We start from the raw sequence: 14,986 nt of genomic DNA on the forward strand, positions 1-14,986 counted from the left end.
TGCATTCATGCTGGTGCAGTAACCAGATGAATGGATTATTCTTTGGCTTCATAGTCACTGATAAATTTTCTTCTAATGTTTGCCAAAACACTGCGTTTCTAAATGATCCAGGCTAAAAGCAGGCACAACAAGAACGTAAAGTTCAGCGTACGACGCTATTACAGCGCCAGCGATCGGGGTTTGATTCCCGTCGCTGTCTGTAAGGAGTTTGTACATTCTCCTGTGTCTGCGTGGGTTTCCTCCGGGTGCTCCGGTTTCCTCCGACATTCTAAAGACGTACAGGTAGGTTAATTTGGGGTTTAAAATGGGCAGCGCAGACTTGTTGGGCCAAAAGGGCCTGTTACCACGCTGTAAATAAAATTTTAAAATTTAAAATTTAAATTTATGTGTTTTTAAGCTTTTGGGAATGCTTGTAGAATAGTATGTGTACCTATTATCTCATATGTTCAGTGTGTTATAAATTTACAATGGGAATGTCTGTTCATTTTGAACCCTATTGATATTTCTCAAATTGAAATCCCCAAAACCCTTCCCAAGCCTTGGTCCCTCCTGTACCTCTTCTCACATTGGGTCCCAATAATGTCATTGGGAGCGGAATGCAATTCTAACTGGTGAAGCAGCAAAGTTTCAATGAATTCTCTGCTGGGTAAAGAGGGCAGGAGATGCTACTGAGTGCAGCATATGAAAGCCATACCCCCTCTTGACCCCATCCCCTCCATCAATAGTACCAGACAGAATCATAAGCCCAATTTTAACATCTCTCTCTCTCTCTCTCTCGCTCTCTCTCTCTCTCTCTCTCTCTCTCCGTCAGCTGAAATGCCCTAAGAACGAAGTAGCATTGATAACTCACATTCATTGACAGAGCAACTATTTCAGCTTTATTTACAGAAATGGTCATTGATGCACTTTGAGTATTGTTCAGGATAGACGTGGTTGTGCTCGAGAGAGTGCAGAGGAGATTCACCAGGATGCTGCCTAGATTGGAGGAGAGATTGGACAGGCTGGGCTTGTTTTCCTTGGAGTGAAGGAGGCTGAGGGGTGACCTGAAAGAAGTATATAAGAGGCAGAGATTTTCAAAATCTTTTTCCCATGGTAGGGGTATCAAAAATAAGAGGGCATAGGTTTAAGGTGAGAGGTAGGAGTTTTAAAGGGGATTGGAGTGGTAAATTTTCTGAGTGGTTGATAATTGGAATGTACTGCCAGAGAAGGTGGAATCAGATGTAATCACTATGTTTAAGAGACATTCAGACAGACGTTGCAATATACAAGGGCGGGCAAATGGGATGAATGTAGATGGGCACAAAGGTTGGCAGGGTCACGGGGGACTGAAGGGCTCGGTCCAGTGCTGTCTGACTCTGTGACCACCCTGCTCCTCGCTCTCCCACTGACATTCCACCCCCTACATCCCCAACACTGTGGTCAAACCTCCAAATACTGGTTAATAGGAAGGTTACCCCATGCCCTTCATCTTCACCATTTAGGCAAAACCGGTGGGAGATAGGAGGGGGGTCACGGCAGAGGAGTGGGGCCCCCTGTGTGCAGCACCTGGTCCAAATGAGGAGACCCTTTGGTAACGGGCCACTGAGCCCCAAACTCACCATGCCACAAGTGTGATTCACAGTCTGCCAGGTGTGCACACGAGTGTCTCACTGTGACCACTGCAGCCCTCTGACTGGGCTACCTGTGAACACACCCATTACCGCCTGTGCCCCTGCTTTATCACAAGGTGTTTTGGCTGCTGCTTCCAGCTCCAACTCTTTTCTATTTGTTCTTCACGGGGTCTATGGAGGAGCTGACCGTAAAGGAGGAGAAAGAGCTGGAGAGGGGCAGGAGGGGACACTGGATGGAGAGGATGAGGAGGGGGTGTTTGAGGATGATGATGAAGACCGCAGTGTGCCATTGTGCCTGCTGCTTGACAGTACCGCCTCAGAGATTGGCACTGTAAGGGACGTATGCCACAGGGAGGTACAGTGGGTGTTCAGTGTGGTATGAACTGTAGGGGACCAGCTGCTGAGGCTCATGGATGGAGAGTCCCCGCCACTTGGGAGCAGGTTAACACTCTCAGAGGACGCAGCAATGCTGCCCACGATCAGCTCAGGGTTCGCCAGGAGGAAACGGAAGCTGCCCGCCGGCAGCTGCCTGTTCTCCGGGAGCAGAGACGCTGCACACGAGCAGGTCGCTCTCCTGCGCCAGCAGAGAGGTGGCATGCAGGATTTCACGGCTCTTCCTGCACTCACAGCCCTTGACAGCTTGTCCAGAGAAGAGTCGAGAGGTCAGGGATCAGGCAACCGGGTTAGTCAGATGAGTCAGCTCCAGGTCTGGCGGTTAAAGCAACATAGGAGATTCTGACCGCTGTCAGCTAACTGCTGTGCTGCCTACCTGGTGTGAAGAGTCAGGACTTGCTGTCCTCCTTCATGAGGGCACCAATTCACCCCCTATGGCTACCCCTCAGGCAGCACCCTCATCCACACCCCTCAACCAGCATCCCACTTCCTCCTCCTCCTGGCCTGGAACAGCAGGCTGAAACCCAGCCGATCGAGGGCAAGAGCCCATCTTCTTCTTTACTTGCCGGTGAAATTCAGGACATTGAGAAAGAAATTCACCTTCAAGTAACATTGCACAAGATGTCCAATTTTGAATTGGAAATTCAACTTGAATGTAAAATAGTCTAGTAGTTTGCTGGCATTCATCACACCAAAAATAATTTCACTTAACACTCCTTTTTTCCATGTCAGGTCCTCCCCAGCTTATCAACGCTCAACGTATGTACAGCCCAAACATAGGAGGGAGCAGTTGGGAGAGTGGTGGTGTGGATTTGCCAGCTGCTATGGGGCTGCAAGCATCTTCTGCCACATAGGAACTTGGTTTACATCCACATTTCCGACTTGCAAACTGGCTTACAAACAGTTCACAAGAACGGAACCCTGCTGTAATCCAGGGACGACCTGTGTAATTATTTGCAGAATGCGGTCGAAGTCGGCAGGACCAGCATTTATCGTGCAGCAACTATCATCATTGAACTTGCATACGGATATGTTTTAGTTTATATCATGGATAGGCTTGACTGTGGAATTAGAGGATTAATGCTGGACCCCAGAAACATTTTTGAAAGCACTTGATGTCTTTGTCACTGCCAGTTCCAATTTTCTTGTTTGTGGTTCATCTCTCTGCCAGTGAAAGGTCACTTTCTTACCATCCACCATAAGCTATTTTGCTCTCAGTGATCAAGAGAGGTAAAAGTGGAGTAAGCCATTCAAATTATGGCTGATCTTTTATTCTCAACACTACTTCCCTGCATCAACCCTTGATTCTTTTAACATCCATAAATCTATTGATTCTGTCCACAAGATACTCAATGTCTGAGTCTCTATAGTTATCTTGGTTGAAAACTTTTTGGCTTTTAAAATTTTGAGCAAGAAAATTTCTTCTCATTTCAGTCCTTATTTTCCTGGGTCTAGGAGAAACATTCTTCCTGTACCTACCCTGTTTAATTCCACACAGATTTTATATGCTTCAATGAGATCACCTCCCATATTTCTAAAGTCAAGTGAGTAAAGGGCCAGTTTGTTCAATTTCTCTTCATTGGGCAATCCACCAATCCAGGAATCAATCTGACGAACCCCCACCCACTCCTTATAAAAGTACATCCTTCCTTAGGTAGGGGAAACAGATCTGTACACAACATTACAGATACAGTCTAACCTTAGCCTTATATAATTGCAGGAAGATAATGTTACCGTTGTACTCAGATCCTCTTGCAATAAAAGCTAACGTACCAGTTACCCTCCTAATTACATGCTTCACCTGCATGTTAGCTTCCAGTGATTTGTGTGCAAGGACATCCAGATCCCTCTGAACGACAACACTTTTCAATCTATCACCATTTAAAAGCAACTCTTTGCTTTTCTATATTTTCTGCCAAGGTGGATGACTTCCATATCATGTTCCATTTGTCATGTCTTTGCCATTTCAATACATCTGATTGGATATTGCCTTGAAGCTTCTCTGCATCCTCCTCACAATTCACATTGCCACTGAACTTCATGTCATCAGCAAACGTGGATAACTGGACCCCCGTAGCATCCCACCAGTTACAGCCTTCCGGCTGGAAAATGACCCATTTAATCTTCTTCTCTGTTTTCTGTCCTTTAACCAGTCCTCAGTCAATGCCAGAATGTCATGTCTAAGTTCCGCAGGTTCTAAATTTTGTTTGATAACCTCTTCCAATGGCAAAGATTCATACAACAGAGAACAGCAACCAGCAAGCACACATTTTACACCAAACTCATTTCATTCTCCTGCATTCCCATCACCCTCTCCACTTTGTAGAAAATGTAAAAAAGCAGAGTTGCCTGTTGAATGATGAGAAATTGAAAAGTGATGGTGTTCAGAGGGATTCAAGTGTCCTTGTACACAATTCACTTCCCCAGGTTACACCACATTAGGGGCAATTTATGGTGGCCAATTAACTATCTTTGGAAGACACAAGAGACTGCAGATGCTGGAGTTTGGAGCAGAGAACAAACTGCTGGAGGAGCTCAGTGAGTTGAGTAGCATCTGTGGAGGGAGATGGACAGTTGACGTTTTAGGTCGAGACCCTTCATCTGGGCTGGACGATCTGGGGAGAGTAGAAATCTATACTGGCTAATTTACACCGGCTATCTCCCCTCGATCTTACAGCCCAGACGAAGGGTCTCGACCTGAAACGTCGACCATCCATCTCCCTCCACAGATGGTGCCCGACCCTCTGAGTTTCTCCAGCAGTTTGTTTGTAGCTATCTTTGGGAATGTGGGAGGAAACTGGAGCACCTGGAAGAATCCACACAGTCACAGGGAGAACGTGCAAACTCCAGACAGCCAACGCCAAGGGTCACTGGGAATTGTGAGGCAGCAGCTCTATTAGCTACTCCACTGTGCCACATCTACCCAAAGAACTTCTGGAACTTTTTAGCTATTCTGTGGTTATAACCTCAAACTCTTAACTGCTGTTTTGTCCAATCCTATTGCTATATTCTCTTTCAATACCACAATGAATCGATACTTTCTACAGAGACCCTTCATCAGGACTGGAAAGAAAGAGGGCAGAAGCCAGAATAGAAGGGTGGGGTGAGCAGGATTTGGCAGGCGATAGGTGAATCCAGGTGGGGGAAGTGGGAATGATGTGAGGTGCCCGACCTGCTGCTTTCCTCCAGCATTTTGTGTATGTTGCTCCAGATTCCAGCATCTGCAGTTTCCCTCCTGTCTCCAATATTTTCTACATCACTTTCTTTTTTACTGGGTCGGAGCATTTTCTCTAGCACTGAATAGTCAGAAAATCAACTGGCATTTAATTGAAAGCCAACATCTACACTTTGAGTGGCTGGGGGTGAGAATGAATTGGGCTCAGTCCAGTTGAGTTTCACATTTTCCTCCTTACCCCTCTCATATTCGTGGCGTTGTGCCAGACCGCACATTTCAATGAAAATGTGCTCACAAGGGGAAGCCGAGTAATTTAACAGACTTACTGGCAGTACGTTTCTCACTTGCATTTTTAATTGGATGGTTAACAATTGCACCAGTCACTTGGAGAACGAGCCGCTGAATGGTGTAGAAAGAATCTGCAAGAATTAGGACAGCATGTACAAACTGTTTATTTTCTAAATCTCCCAATGACGTTCAAGATTTAGTGTCGCTCACCTTTGGCGCCCTCAGATTATTCTAAATGCACCTAAGGAAGTGTTGGGTGAGTGTCAAAATTCAGGTTAAATTACAATTTAATGCAGGTTCCTAATCAACACCCCCTCCCCTCTCCCATTGGGGAAAAAATCTCTTCCTTGCATTATATGATGATATTACTTAGTAACTTCGTTTTTGGCTGCGAACTTCACTGGTTCTTTCTTTAACTGTAACGCGCTAATAGAATTTGGGTCATTTGTGCTCGGCATTTAAACCTCCTGAAAGCTGTTGAGAGTGGAAAAACTTGACCGGGTCAGATACCAGCCACGACACTGGGAGACGGAGGTACCGGGTGAACGTACACCCAATGGTACCACGCTATTCATCTCGCTTTACACTTCCTCCTGAGAGTGTTTGCATGAGAAAATTTAAATCTGTCCTTTTTTTTAATTGATTTAATCAATTGCAATAATTCTGATGCAGGAAGTGTTTTATAAATGTTTTGGAGCTTCATTAAAGTTGAATAAAAAGTAGAAATAATCCATCTGAATACTTGCATTGTCAGATTGTCTTAATTCATCCTTAATAATTTGAACTGAAAGGCATATTTGTATAAGAAGATCACATTCTATAAATCCTTAACACGTGTCCACACTTCTAAATGCTCCCCGAGAATGGCCAACCTTGTTCCCCCGCTTCTCTAAAGATCTCGTGCGGTTTTAACACATCTGGAAGGGGTTTGGTCTTAGCCAGTGAGATACCAGAAGGCATTTACCCCATCGGTCGTGAGAACACAGGCACAGCCGTTCTTGAGAATGGCTCTCAACTAAAGGTGGGGAAGGCTGGATTTCCTCTTGCTTCAAGACACCAGAATCTGGGTTTCAAGAGTTAAATGAAAGAGGGATTTCACTGTGTTGATCATTAACGGAGTTGGCTAGGGCTCAGTGGAGAATCGGGTCATCAAAAGATCCATCCATCCTTTGAACACGAGTTCCAAGGAAGGTAAGTTCTCGTTTGCTCCACACTTGGTCGAACAAGTTCTCGTAATTTTATGCCCATTTATTGAACTCTCAGTGAAACAGAAACTTGTCCATGTTTTGCCTTTGTAGGGAAGCCTCTTTTAGACTTTCTGTTATTAATCGTGGGGCTTCGGATCTTCCCTCAGACTCTCACATAACTTGTCCACTGTTTGAAGCACCACGATGGAAAATCCACTCAAGGAGAAGTTGAATACAACAGTCAATTCCCTGCCTCCAAAAGAGAAACGCTCCCATTTTAACAATTTAAAGGTATGGGAATATTCGGGTGTATTTTTGGGCGCAAATCTCGTCTGTTATATGGGAACAGAAGGTCAAATCCCAGATGGAGACGTTACCACGTTCAAGTAATTTGTATCTTTTATAAATACTACAAGAATATAATACACTTTTTTGATTGCAGCTGGTAGCCAACACTTGAACTGAAGAGATTTTTTTTCTGGATTGGTTAACATGCACACTTTTTGATCTGTTTAGTGTTAAAGTTCAGTTCTTGCAACAACAACATGTTTGCATTGAGAGCTCTTTTCTTGCCAGAATAAATTTGACAGTGAGGGTAATCTGATACGACTGTGGTAATGCAAACTCAATGACCTTGTTCCAGTTCTTGGAATGACCCTTTACATAACTCCTATAGCTGTGTAAGTTAAATTCAAATGTGCTTTGATATATTGGTCTGATGTCTTAGCTTGGATGCTCAATCCATGCAGATCAGCAAAAATTACATGGAATTATTATGAGACTGGAAGCCAATCAGTGCACCCAGCCCATGCCAGCTCTCTGGCAACCTTTCTTGATTCGACTTGCCCATTCTTCCAAATTAATCTAATGGCCATTTCCAGATGGTTGGCAAGGTGGCACAGTATTTAGTGCTGCTGTCTCAGCGCTCCAGGGACCTGGGTACATTTCTGACCTCCTGCTATCTGTGTGGAGTTTGCACATTCTCCCTGTGATTGCATGGGTTTCCTCCAGGTGCTCCAGTCTCCTCCACCTCCTGAAGATGAGCTGGGAAGTTAATAGGCTTCTGTACGTTACCCCTTAGTGTAGTTAACTGGCATCAGAACCGAAGAAGAGTTGAGGGGCATGTGAGTGAGAAAGGATTGCAGGGCTACAGAGAAATAAGAGGGAGGTAATGGGACTGACGGGCTTGCTCTGCTAGGAGCTAGCATGAATTCAGTGGGCTGAATGGCTTCCTGTTGTATTATGATAATTAACTAACTTACATTGTAAGGTCCTGATTGATTTGGTTTCCATCGTTCTTACAAGCAATGTTCTGGATGATAACTGCTCTGTTTTTGGAGAAATTGCTTTCCCTCCCATCCTAACGCACCTTTTGTCCATCATTTTAAATCTGTGTGGCCTCGTCCTTGAACCTCTGCTAATGGGCATGGTTTTCCTATGTACTCTGTCCAAACAAGTCATGATATTGTAAACCACCATTTGAATCTCTTAAACTGTCCTTGCTGCCAGAAAAGCTTGGCTTCTCTAGTCTAAACTTGGAGCTCAAATCCCTCATCCCTCGATCAATTCCTGTCCATCTTTCAGACTTCACTTCATTCCTCGAGTGAGATGTCCTGAAGTGTAGGTAGTACTTACATGGTGGCCTAATCATCATTTTATTTTTTTAAGTCAATATAACCTTCTGTTTTTGAGTTCAATGCCTCTGTAAAGCCCAAGATTCTATATACTATTTTGCTCAAAACATCCTACTGTTCTCAAAGATTTTTTTTCATGTGTATCTCCAGGCCCCTGTATTCCTGTACATGCTTCAGAAATGTTCAATTTAGCCAATATTGTCTCATCTCATTCATTCCACCAAAATGCATCATTTCACGCTTTTCTGTATTAAATGTTATCTTCCACTTGTCTCATTCTGTCAGCCCATCTATATCCCCTAGTACTTTATTGCTATCATTCTCTACTGTTTATCATTCTTCTAAACTTGGTGTTGCCTGAATAAGAAATCCAGCAGTTTGAGACCAGCTCCTGGGGAATACCACTGTCTGCCATCCTCCAGTTGGATAATCATTTGTGATGCTCTGCTTTATTATGCTTGAGCCAATTTTTAATCCATGCAGGTACTGACTCTTTACTTCACTGAGTCTCAATTTTGCTAACCAACTACTTTATGGGACATTGTAAGTCCATATAGACAGCATCCATTGCATACCTTTCATCAATCTTTTCTGTTACCTTGCCGAAAAGTCCAATCAATTTTGGCAGAAGGAATGTGGACAGACAATATAGGCTAAGTTTCACAGTTTTAAAGCACGTACGGGAACAGAGGGCCCTTCATATATAAGTGCATAAATCTTTGCAAATAACAGGACATGTTGAGAGTGTGGTTAGTAAAGTATATGGGTTCATTAAATTCATAGAAGCACAGAATAACAAAGCAAATATGGTTTGCCATGAACAAATCCAAGCTGCCTCTCCTTTATTGACTTAAACATCTCCAATTTATTAATAATTTTGTCAGTGATTCTTGTTTCTAAAAGCTTCTCAACAACCAAGGATAAACTGGCTGGACTGGTATTACCTAGCATGTCATTGCAAACCTTCTTGAACAGTAGTATTCTACTTGCTATTCTCCAGTTTTTTTTTGGCACCTCTCTTTATTTAGGGAAGTTTTAAAAGTCATGGCCAGCCCTTTTGCAGTCTCCACCCTCGTCATCTTGAGATGGTCCCCATCTTTAGCAGGTGATGTATATACCACAGGCGCACACCATATGGATCAGGTGATGTATTTGCTTTCTAAATCTCATCAGTTTTCACCTCATCCATCCTCTCTTTTCCACTGAGATTTAGGCAGCTGCTTCCTCTTTAGTAAAGACTAATACTCTTAAATATTCTAACCCTGCCCACCCTCTCCATGCATAGATCAGCCTCACAGTCACTAGTCAGTCTCACTTGCTATTCATGTGCTTGAAGAAACATTTTGGTTTTATTTTTACATTAAATGATATTCTGTGATAATGTTCTCACTTTTCCTTCCACTTTTCCCCAAAGATTATGTTCGGCCTGGAATAATTATTCACCTAATGAGCATCCTGCAGCTAGCCTCTCTTCCTTTCATTATAATCTCAGTTCAGGGTTTGTCATCCACAGAGATCTGCTAGTCTTGCTATTTTTCCTAATGTGACTGTGCCTAGCTTATACTCAAAATAGTTTCTACTCAGAAGGCTCCATTTGTTCCATAGTAGTTTTGCTTGCCAATCCTTGGTTCCCTGTCATTGCCATTAAAGTTAGCCTTCCCTCAAGTAAAACCTTCTACTTGAGTTTGCCTCTTAGTTTTGTCCATTACCAGTCGAAACTTTTGATCACCTTTTCCCCTGAGTTGTGGTTCATGTGGGTTAATTCCCCTTGGAAGAGAGCTGGTTGGGGTTGATTTGAGAAAGGTGTTTAAAATCCGGTAGGATATGGACATGGAGATGATCTCTTCCAGTTGATAGGATAAAGAAATGGGGTGCACAGAATGGCAAAAGAACCAAAACTGCCATGAAAGAACTTTTTAGGCAGTGAGTGGTCACTATCTGAAATTCAGAGCCAGAGGTAGTAATGGAAACAGTTTTAATTGGAGCATTCAAAAGACTATTAACTCTCCGAAAGGAAAGGTTGGTGGGGATGGAGCAGGGGAATGGGTCAGCTGAGTTGTTCTTGCATGGACTCAATGGGCAGAGTGTCCTTAGTGATTCTGTGATTATGGTAACAGTGAATGTGGCTGCTGCAATAAGGGTCTCATAAAGTCATAGAGTTATGCAGCATTGAAACAGGCCTTTCAGTCATTGCATTCATGTCTCACAAGCCCAAGTACCCAGGGTTGAAAGCATTTCATTTCTAACCTTTATCATGCTTATCTCTAAGATTACTTGCTTTGGAATAGTTTAATTCTTCTGGAGATTTTGGGTTCACCAAGAAGCTTTAGTTTGTTTGCTCTCGCCATTTCCTCCTCCATGCCCAATATTGGTGTCATATTTGACCATGAGATGTGGTACTGACCATGAGTCATCACTATGGCTGCCTATTTCCACTTGTCTTGCCTTATTTGACTCTAATCTCTGACCTAGATGTTTATGAAGGCCAATGGTTAATTTCATTGTTAGTGCTACGTCAACTCTCAACCTCACTCTGCCCAGAGTGAGAGGTTTTCCCTGGAGTTTCCAGGCTTGTGTTAATTAACCATCACCTAATACCATGATGTTGAGCACAAGCAACTCGGGGCAGTAGATAGCTTAGTTAACTCTTCTAAGCTGGAAAAAGCAGAGTATCAGTGGTGTACAATCACTGCCAATATAATGCTGTTCAGTGTATTATGAAGTGACTTTCTGTTGTAGGATAGAGTTGCCACTGGACGAGTTGTTCTTCCCCTGTGTTGTCTTTCAGCACTCATTCCAAATGAATGCTGTAGAAGTTTGTGTACAGCATGGGGTGTCTGCCACGTTGTGGGATTGCTCTGCCCTTTGCTTGACCACCCACATTGAATCTGGGTCTGTTTTGAGCCTTGACCCTCTGTGCCCAGATTTCTGGGGAGCCTGTTATTATTGGTCCTTCTGGCTTTCTACTGGCCATGGTTCATCTTGGTGTGAGGAACTTGAATCTGTGAGAGTTAATTTCCAGGTCTTAAATCTTGAGCTAATTTCCTGAGCCCACCTGGTCAAATCTAGCATCATGCCAAGTCAAAACCATAGTGCTCATCTTTGGATAGAAAGTATTAAATCTTAAAATGAGGCCCTAGCCCCTTCTGCTTCCTTGTCGATCCCTGCTGAGGCACATCCAAAACCAGGCGAGACAGTCCTGAGATCTTCTGTCATTTATTCCAGAACGCCAAATGAACTGTGATGTATTGGTTTATTATTGTCACTTGTACTGAGGTGCAGTGAAAAACTTGCATACAGTTCAGACAGATCAATTCATTACACAGTGTGTTGAGGTAGTACAGGGTAAAAACAATAACAGAATACAGAGTAAAGTGTCACAGCTACAGAGGAAGTGCATTGCAGGTAGACAATAAGGTGCAAGGTCATAACAAGGTAGATTGTGAGGTCAAGAGTCCATCTCATCATGTAAGGGAACCATTCAATAGTCTTATCACTGTGGGATGGAAGCTGTCCTTAGCCTGGTGGTATGTGCCCTCAGGCTCCTGTATCCTCTGCCTGATGGGAGAGGGGAGAAGATTGTCTTATCTAGCGTTCTCTTTGAAGTCTTGGTTAGATTGAGCCTGGAACTGCCTTCCAGTGCTAATTGGTAAAAACCAAGTTCACAATAAATATTAGTAAGCATGTCTATGCAGGAAATGCCTGTCGAATATCCTGCTGCCTTTTGAGACGTCATGTTGAAGCTGTACAGAACATTGGTTAGACTGCACTCAGAATATTGTGTACCGTTCTGGTCACCACACTGCAGGAAGGATGTGGTAGCAATAGAAAGAGAGTGCTGAAGAGATTCACCAGGACGTTGCCTGGAATGGAGGGTTGTAGTTATAAGGAGAGATTGGACAGGCTGGGTTTATTCTAACTGGAACGTAGAAGGCTGAGGGGTGACCATATAGAGGTTTATAAAATTGAAGAGCATAGATTGGACAGATAGTCGATCTTCTTTTCCCAGGACGGGAATCTAGAATTTGAGGACATAGGTTTAAGATGAGGGGAGAAACTATAATGGAGATCTGAGTGGTATGTTTTTCCACATGGGATAGAGAATAATTGGCACAAGCTGCCAGAAGAGATGGTGGAGGCAGATACTAATACAATGTTTGGATAGGTACTTGGATAGGAAAGGCAAAGGGATACGGACCCAATGCAGGCAAATCGGATTAGCGTAGATGGGAATCATGGTTGGCATGGGTGAGTTGGGTCAAAAGGGTCTCGTTCTGTGCTGTACTATAAATAGAATTGTACAGAAGAGAAATGGTACCTTTTGACCCACCTCATCCATGCTGACTGTGATTCTATCTACACTAATCCCATTTGCCTGCTTTAGGCCCAAACCTGTCTATGCCTTTCCATAAGACAAAGGAGCAGAAGTCAGCCATTTGGCCCATCAAGTCTGCTCCGACATTCTATTATGAGCTGATCCATTCTCCCATTTAGCCCCAGCCCCACCCCCACCTTCTCACCATAACCTTTGATGCCTTGGCTACTTGGATACCTATCAATCTCTACCTTTATCAATCTACTATCTAAGTACCTGATTAAACATGATTGTTTTTGTGAGGTAGCATTATTTGACTGACACAGCATGGTCTGATATTATTCCACTGCAAACTCTATTATAGTGACATTCTCTAAGGCCCTTTCATTACAAATCCCCTGAAACAGATAGTCATGCTAGGACACTTGGCACCAAGCTCCCTACCAGAAAGCAGCTGGATAAAAAATGAAAAAAGGGCTTTCACAATTGACACTACCGTGGGAGCCCAGCATTTTATTTTGATCGGGAGATGATGTTGGACGGTCTACCAATGCAGTCAGCCTAAAATTACATAACAGCTCATCGAGGTTCACTATTAAATGCAAACTAGGACAATTTTATTAAAGAATTAGATGTTGTGCTCACAGGGTAGAAATCTGACTAAATGGCATTATGTCCACTTTCCACGCTGTAAACCATTGCAAGGCTTATCCCACTTTTATTGGAGTAAACGAGTGAATTGAGAAAGGCCTCATTTCCTTTCTCACTGTGAATTTCATTACTAGACTATAACATTTTTTGCCAAATGTTAATCCAGTAAGCACTTATTTACAAATATTTTGTATTTTCAAAGGTATTTCTTGCAGTCTTGTCCTTCTCGTATTTTGCAAAAACATTGTCTGGAAGCTATATAAAGAGTACGATCACACAATTGGAGAGACGCTTTGATTTATCCAGCTCGCTGATTGGTATCATTGATGGAAGCTTTGAAATTGGTAAGCAATGATCTGCGAATCCCTAAACCAAATGGAAGCCTAAATTATGAGCCCTTAACTAGTATTTTTTTCCTCTCCCCTGTTTCTGGTTAAGGGAATTTGCTAGTGATTTCATTTGTGAGCTACTTTGGAGCAAAATTGCATCGACCCAGGCTAATTGCAATTGGATGCCTCATCATGGGCCTTGGAACCCTTTTGATAGCATTACCTCATTTCTTCATGGGACGGTGAGTCTCTATATTTTGTTTTATCATTGTAGTATTTTCTAAATGGCTTTACTTTTCAAGAACATTGTGTAATAATTAAGCCAAACAAATTTCAGATCCCTTTATCCAATGAATGGAAGCCTTATCATAATCTGGGTTAAATTTGAATAAACAAGAATGAATTGAGAAAGGCCTCATTTTCTTTGTTTTCACTGGACTTGAATTTCATAGCCAGATTTTAACACTTTGCTAAATAATAATTACACCAGTAAGCATGTTTATAAGTGCCTTGTATTTCCCAAATCTCTCTCTCTCTCTCTCCGAATAAGTTCAGATATGCTGCCAGTGAGTAACAAGTTTCCATGGTGATCCAACTGCCTTGCTTGTTCTTCTGTTCCCTTTATCTCAGTTCTCCGTAAAACAGTGTTTACACAGGCTATTGCTAGCTGTTGAACTCCATCCCAGAGCTACCTTTGGTCAATTGTACGATCATGCCAAATCGTAACTGCAGTGCTTATCCTAGAAGGGTTGATGTTACATATTTGAGGCCCCACATCCTTGCTTCATTCCCTTTTTGGATCCCTGATGTAGCACCCAGGTAAGATAGTCCCAGGACCCTCTGCACACCACTTCAGTGATCCTAGTGGAGATTCAACTTGCACAGTAAATGGTAGGGCCCTGGAAAGTGTTGTAGAACAGAGAGACCTAGAGGTACAGGTATATAGTTTCCTGAAAGTGGCGACACAGGTAGACAGGATGGTGAAAAAGGTGTTTAGCACGCTTGTCTTCATCAGTCAGGGCACAGAGTACAGGAGTTGGGACATCACGTTACAACTGTACGAGTCGTCGGTGAATCCACACCTGGAGTATTGTGCTCAGTTCTGGTCGCCTAGCAGTAGGAAGGATGGTATTACACTGGAAAAGGTACAGAAAAGATTCACCAGGATGTTACCTGGAATAGAGAGCTTGAGTTATAATGAAAGGATGGATAGGCTGAGACTTTTCTACCCTGGAGTGTAGGAGGCTGAAGGGTAACCTTATTGAGGCGTATATAATAAGGTGGATTGTCAGTCTTTTTCCCAGGGTCTGGGAGTCTAAAACTAGAGGACATAGATTTAAGGTGAGAGTTGAAAGATTTAAGAGATCTGAGAGGCAACTTTTTCACACACTGGGTGGCAGGCAT

The 14,986-nt window shown here is 43.1% G+C and overlaps 1 protein-coding gene across 3 annotated transcripts in view; it reads left to right on the top strand.

Moving 5' to 3' along the window:
- Positions 1–258: 258 nt before the first annotated feature.
- LOC127580439 (solute carrier organic anion transporter family member 1C1-like) overlaps positions 259–14,986 on the top strand; it is a 45,146-nt gene continuing 30,418 nt past the window's right edge. The window contains exons 1-4 of one of the 3 annotated variants that reach the window (XM_052033915.1): positions 259–282; positions 6,821–6,944; positions 13,456–13,597; positions 13,692–13,824. In XM_052033915.1, the coding sequence (XP_051889875.1) occupies positions 6,858–6,944; positions 13,456–13,597; positions 13,692–13,824 (362 nt within the window). In that variant the 5' untranslated portion in view covers positions 259–282; positions 6,821–6,857. Of the gene's footprint in view, positions 283–6,456; positions 6,658–6,764; positions 6,945–13,455; positions 13,598–13,691; positions 13,825–14,986 lie in introns of those variants that run through there. The other 2 variants (XM_052033914.1, XM_052033913.1) reach the window with 2 other exon arrangements.

Source organism: Pristis pectinata, chromosome 19 (assembly GCF_009764475.1).
Source record: "Pristis pectinata isolate sPriPec2 chromosome 19, sPriPec2.1.pri, whole genome shotgun sequence".
NCBI lineage: Eukaryota > Metazoa > Chordata > Chondrichthyes > Rhinopristiformes > Pristidae > Pristis > Pristis pectinata.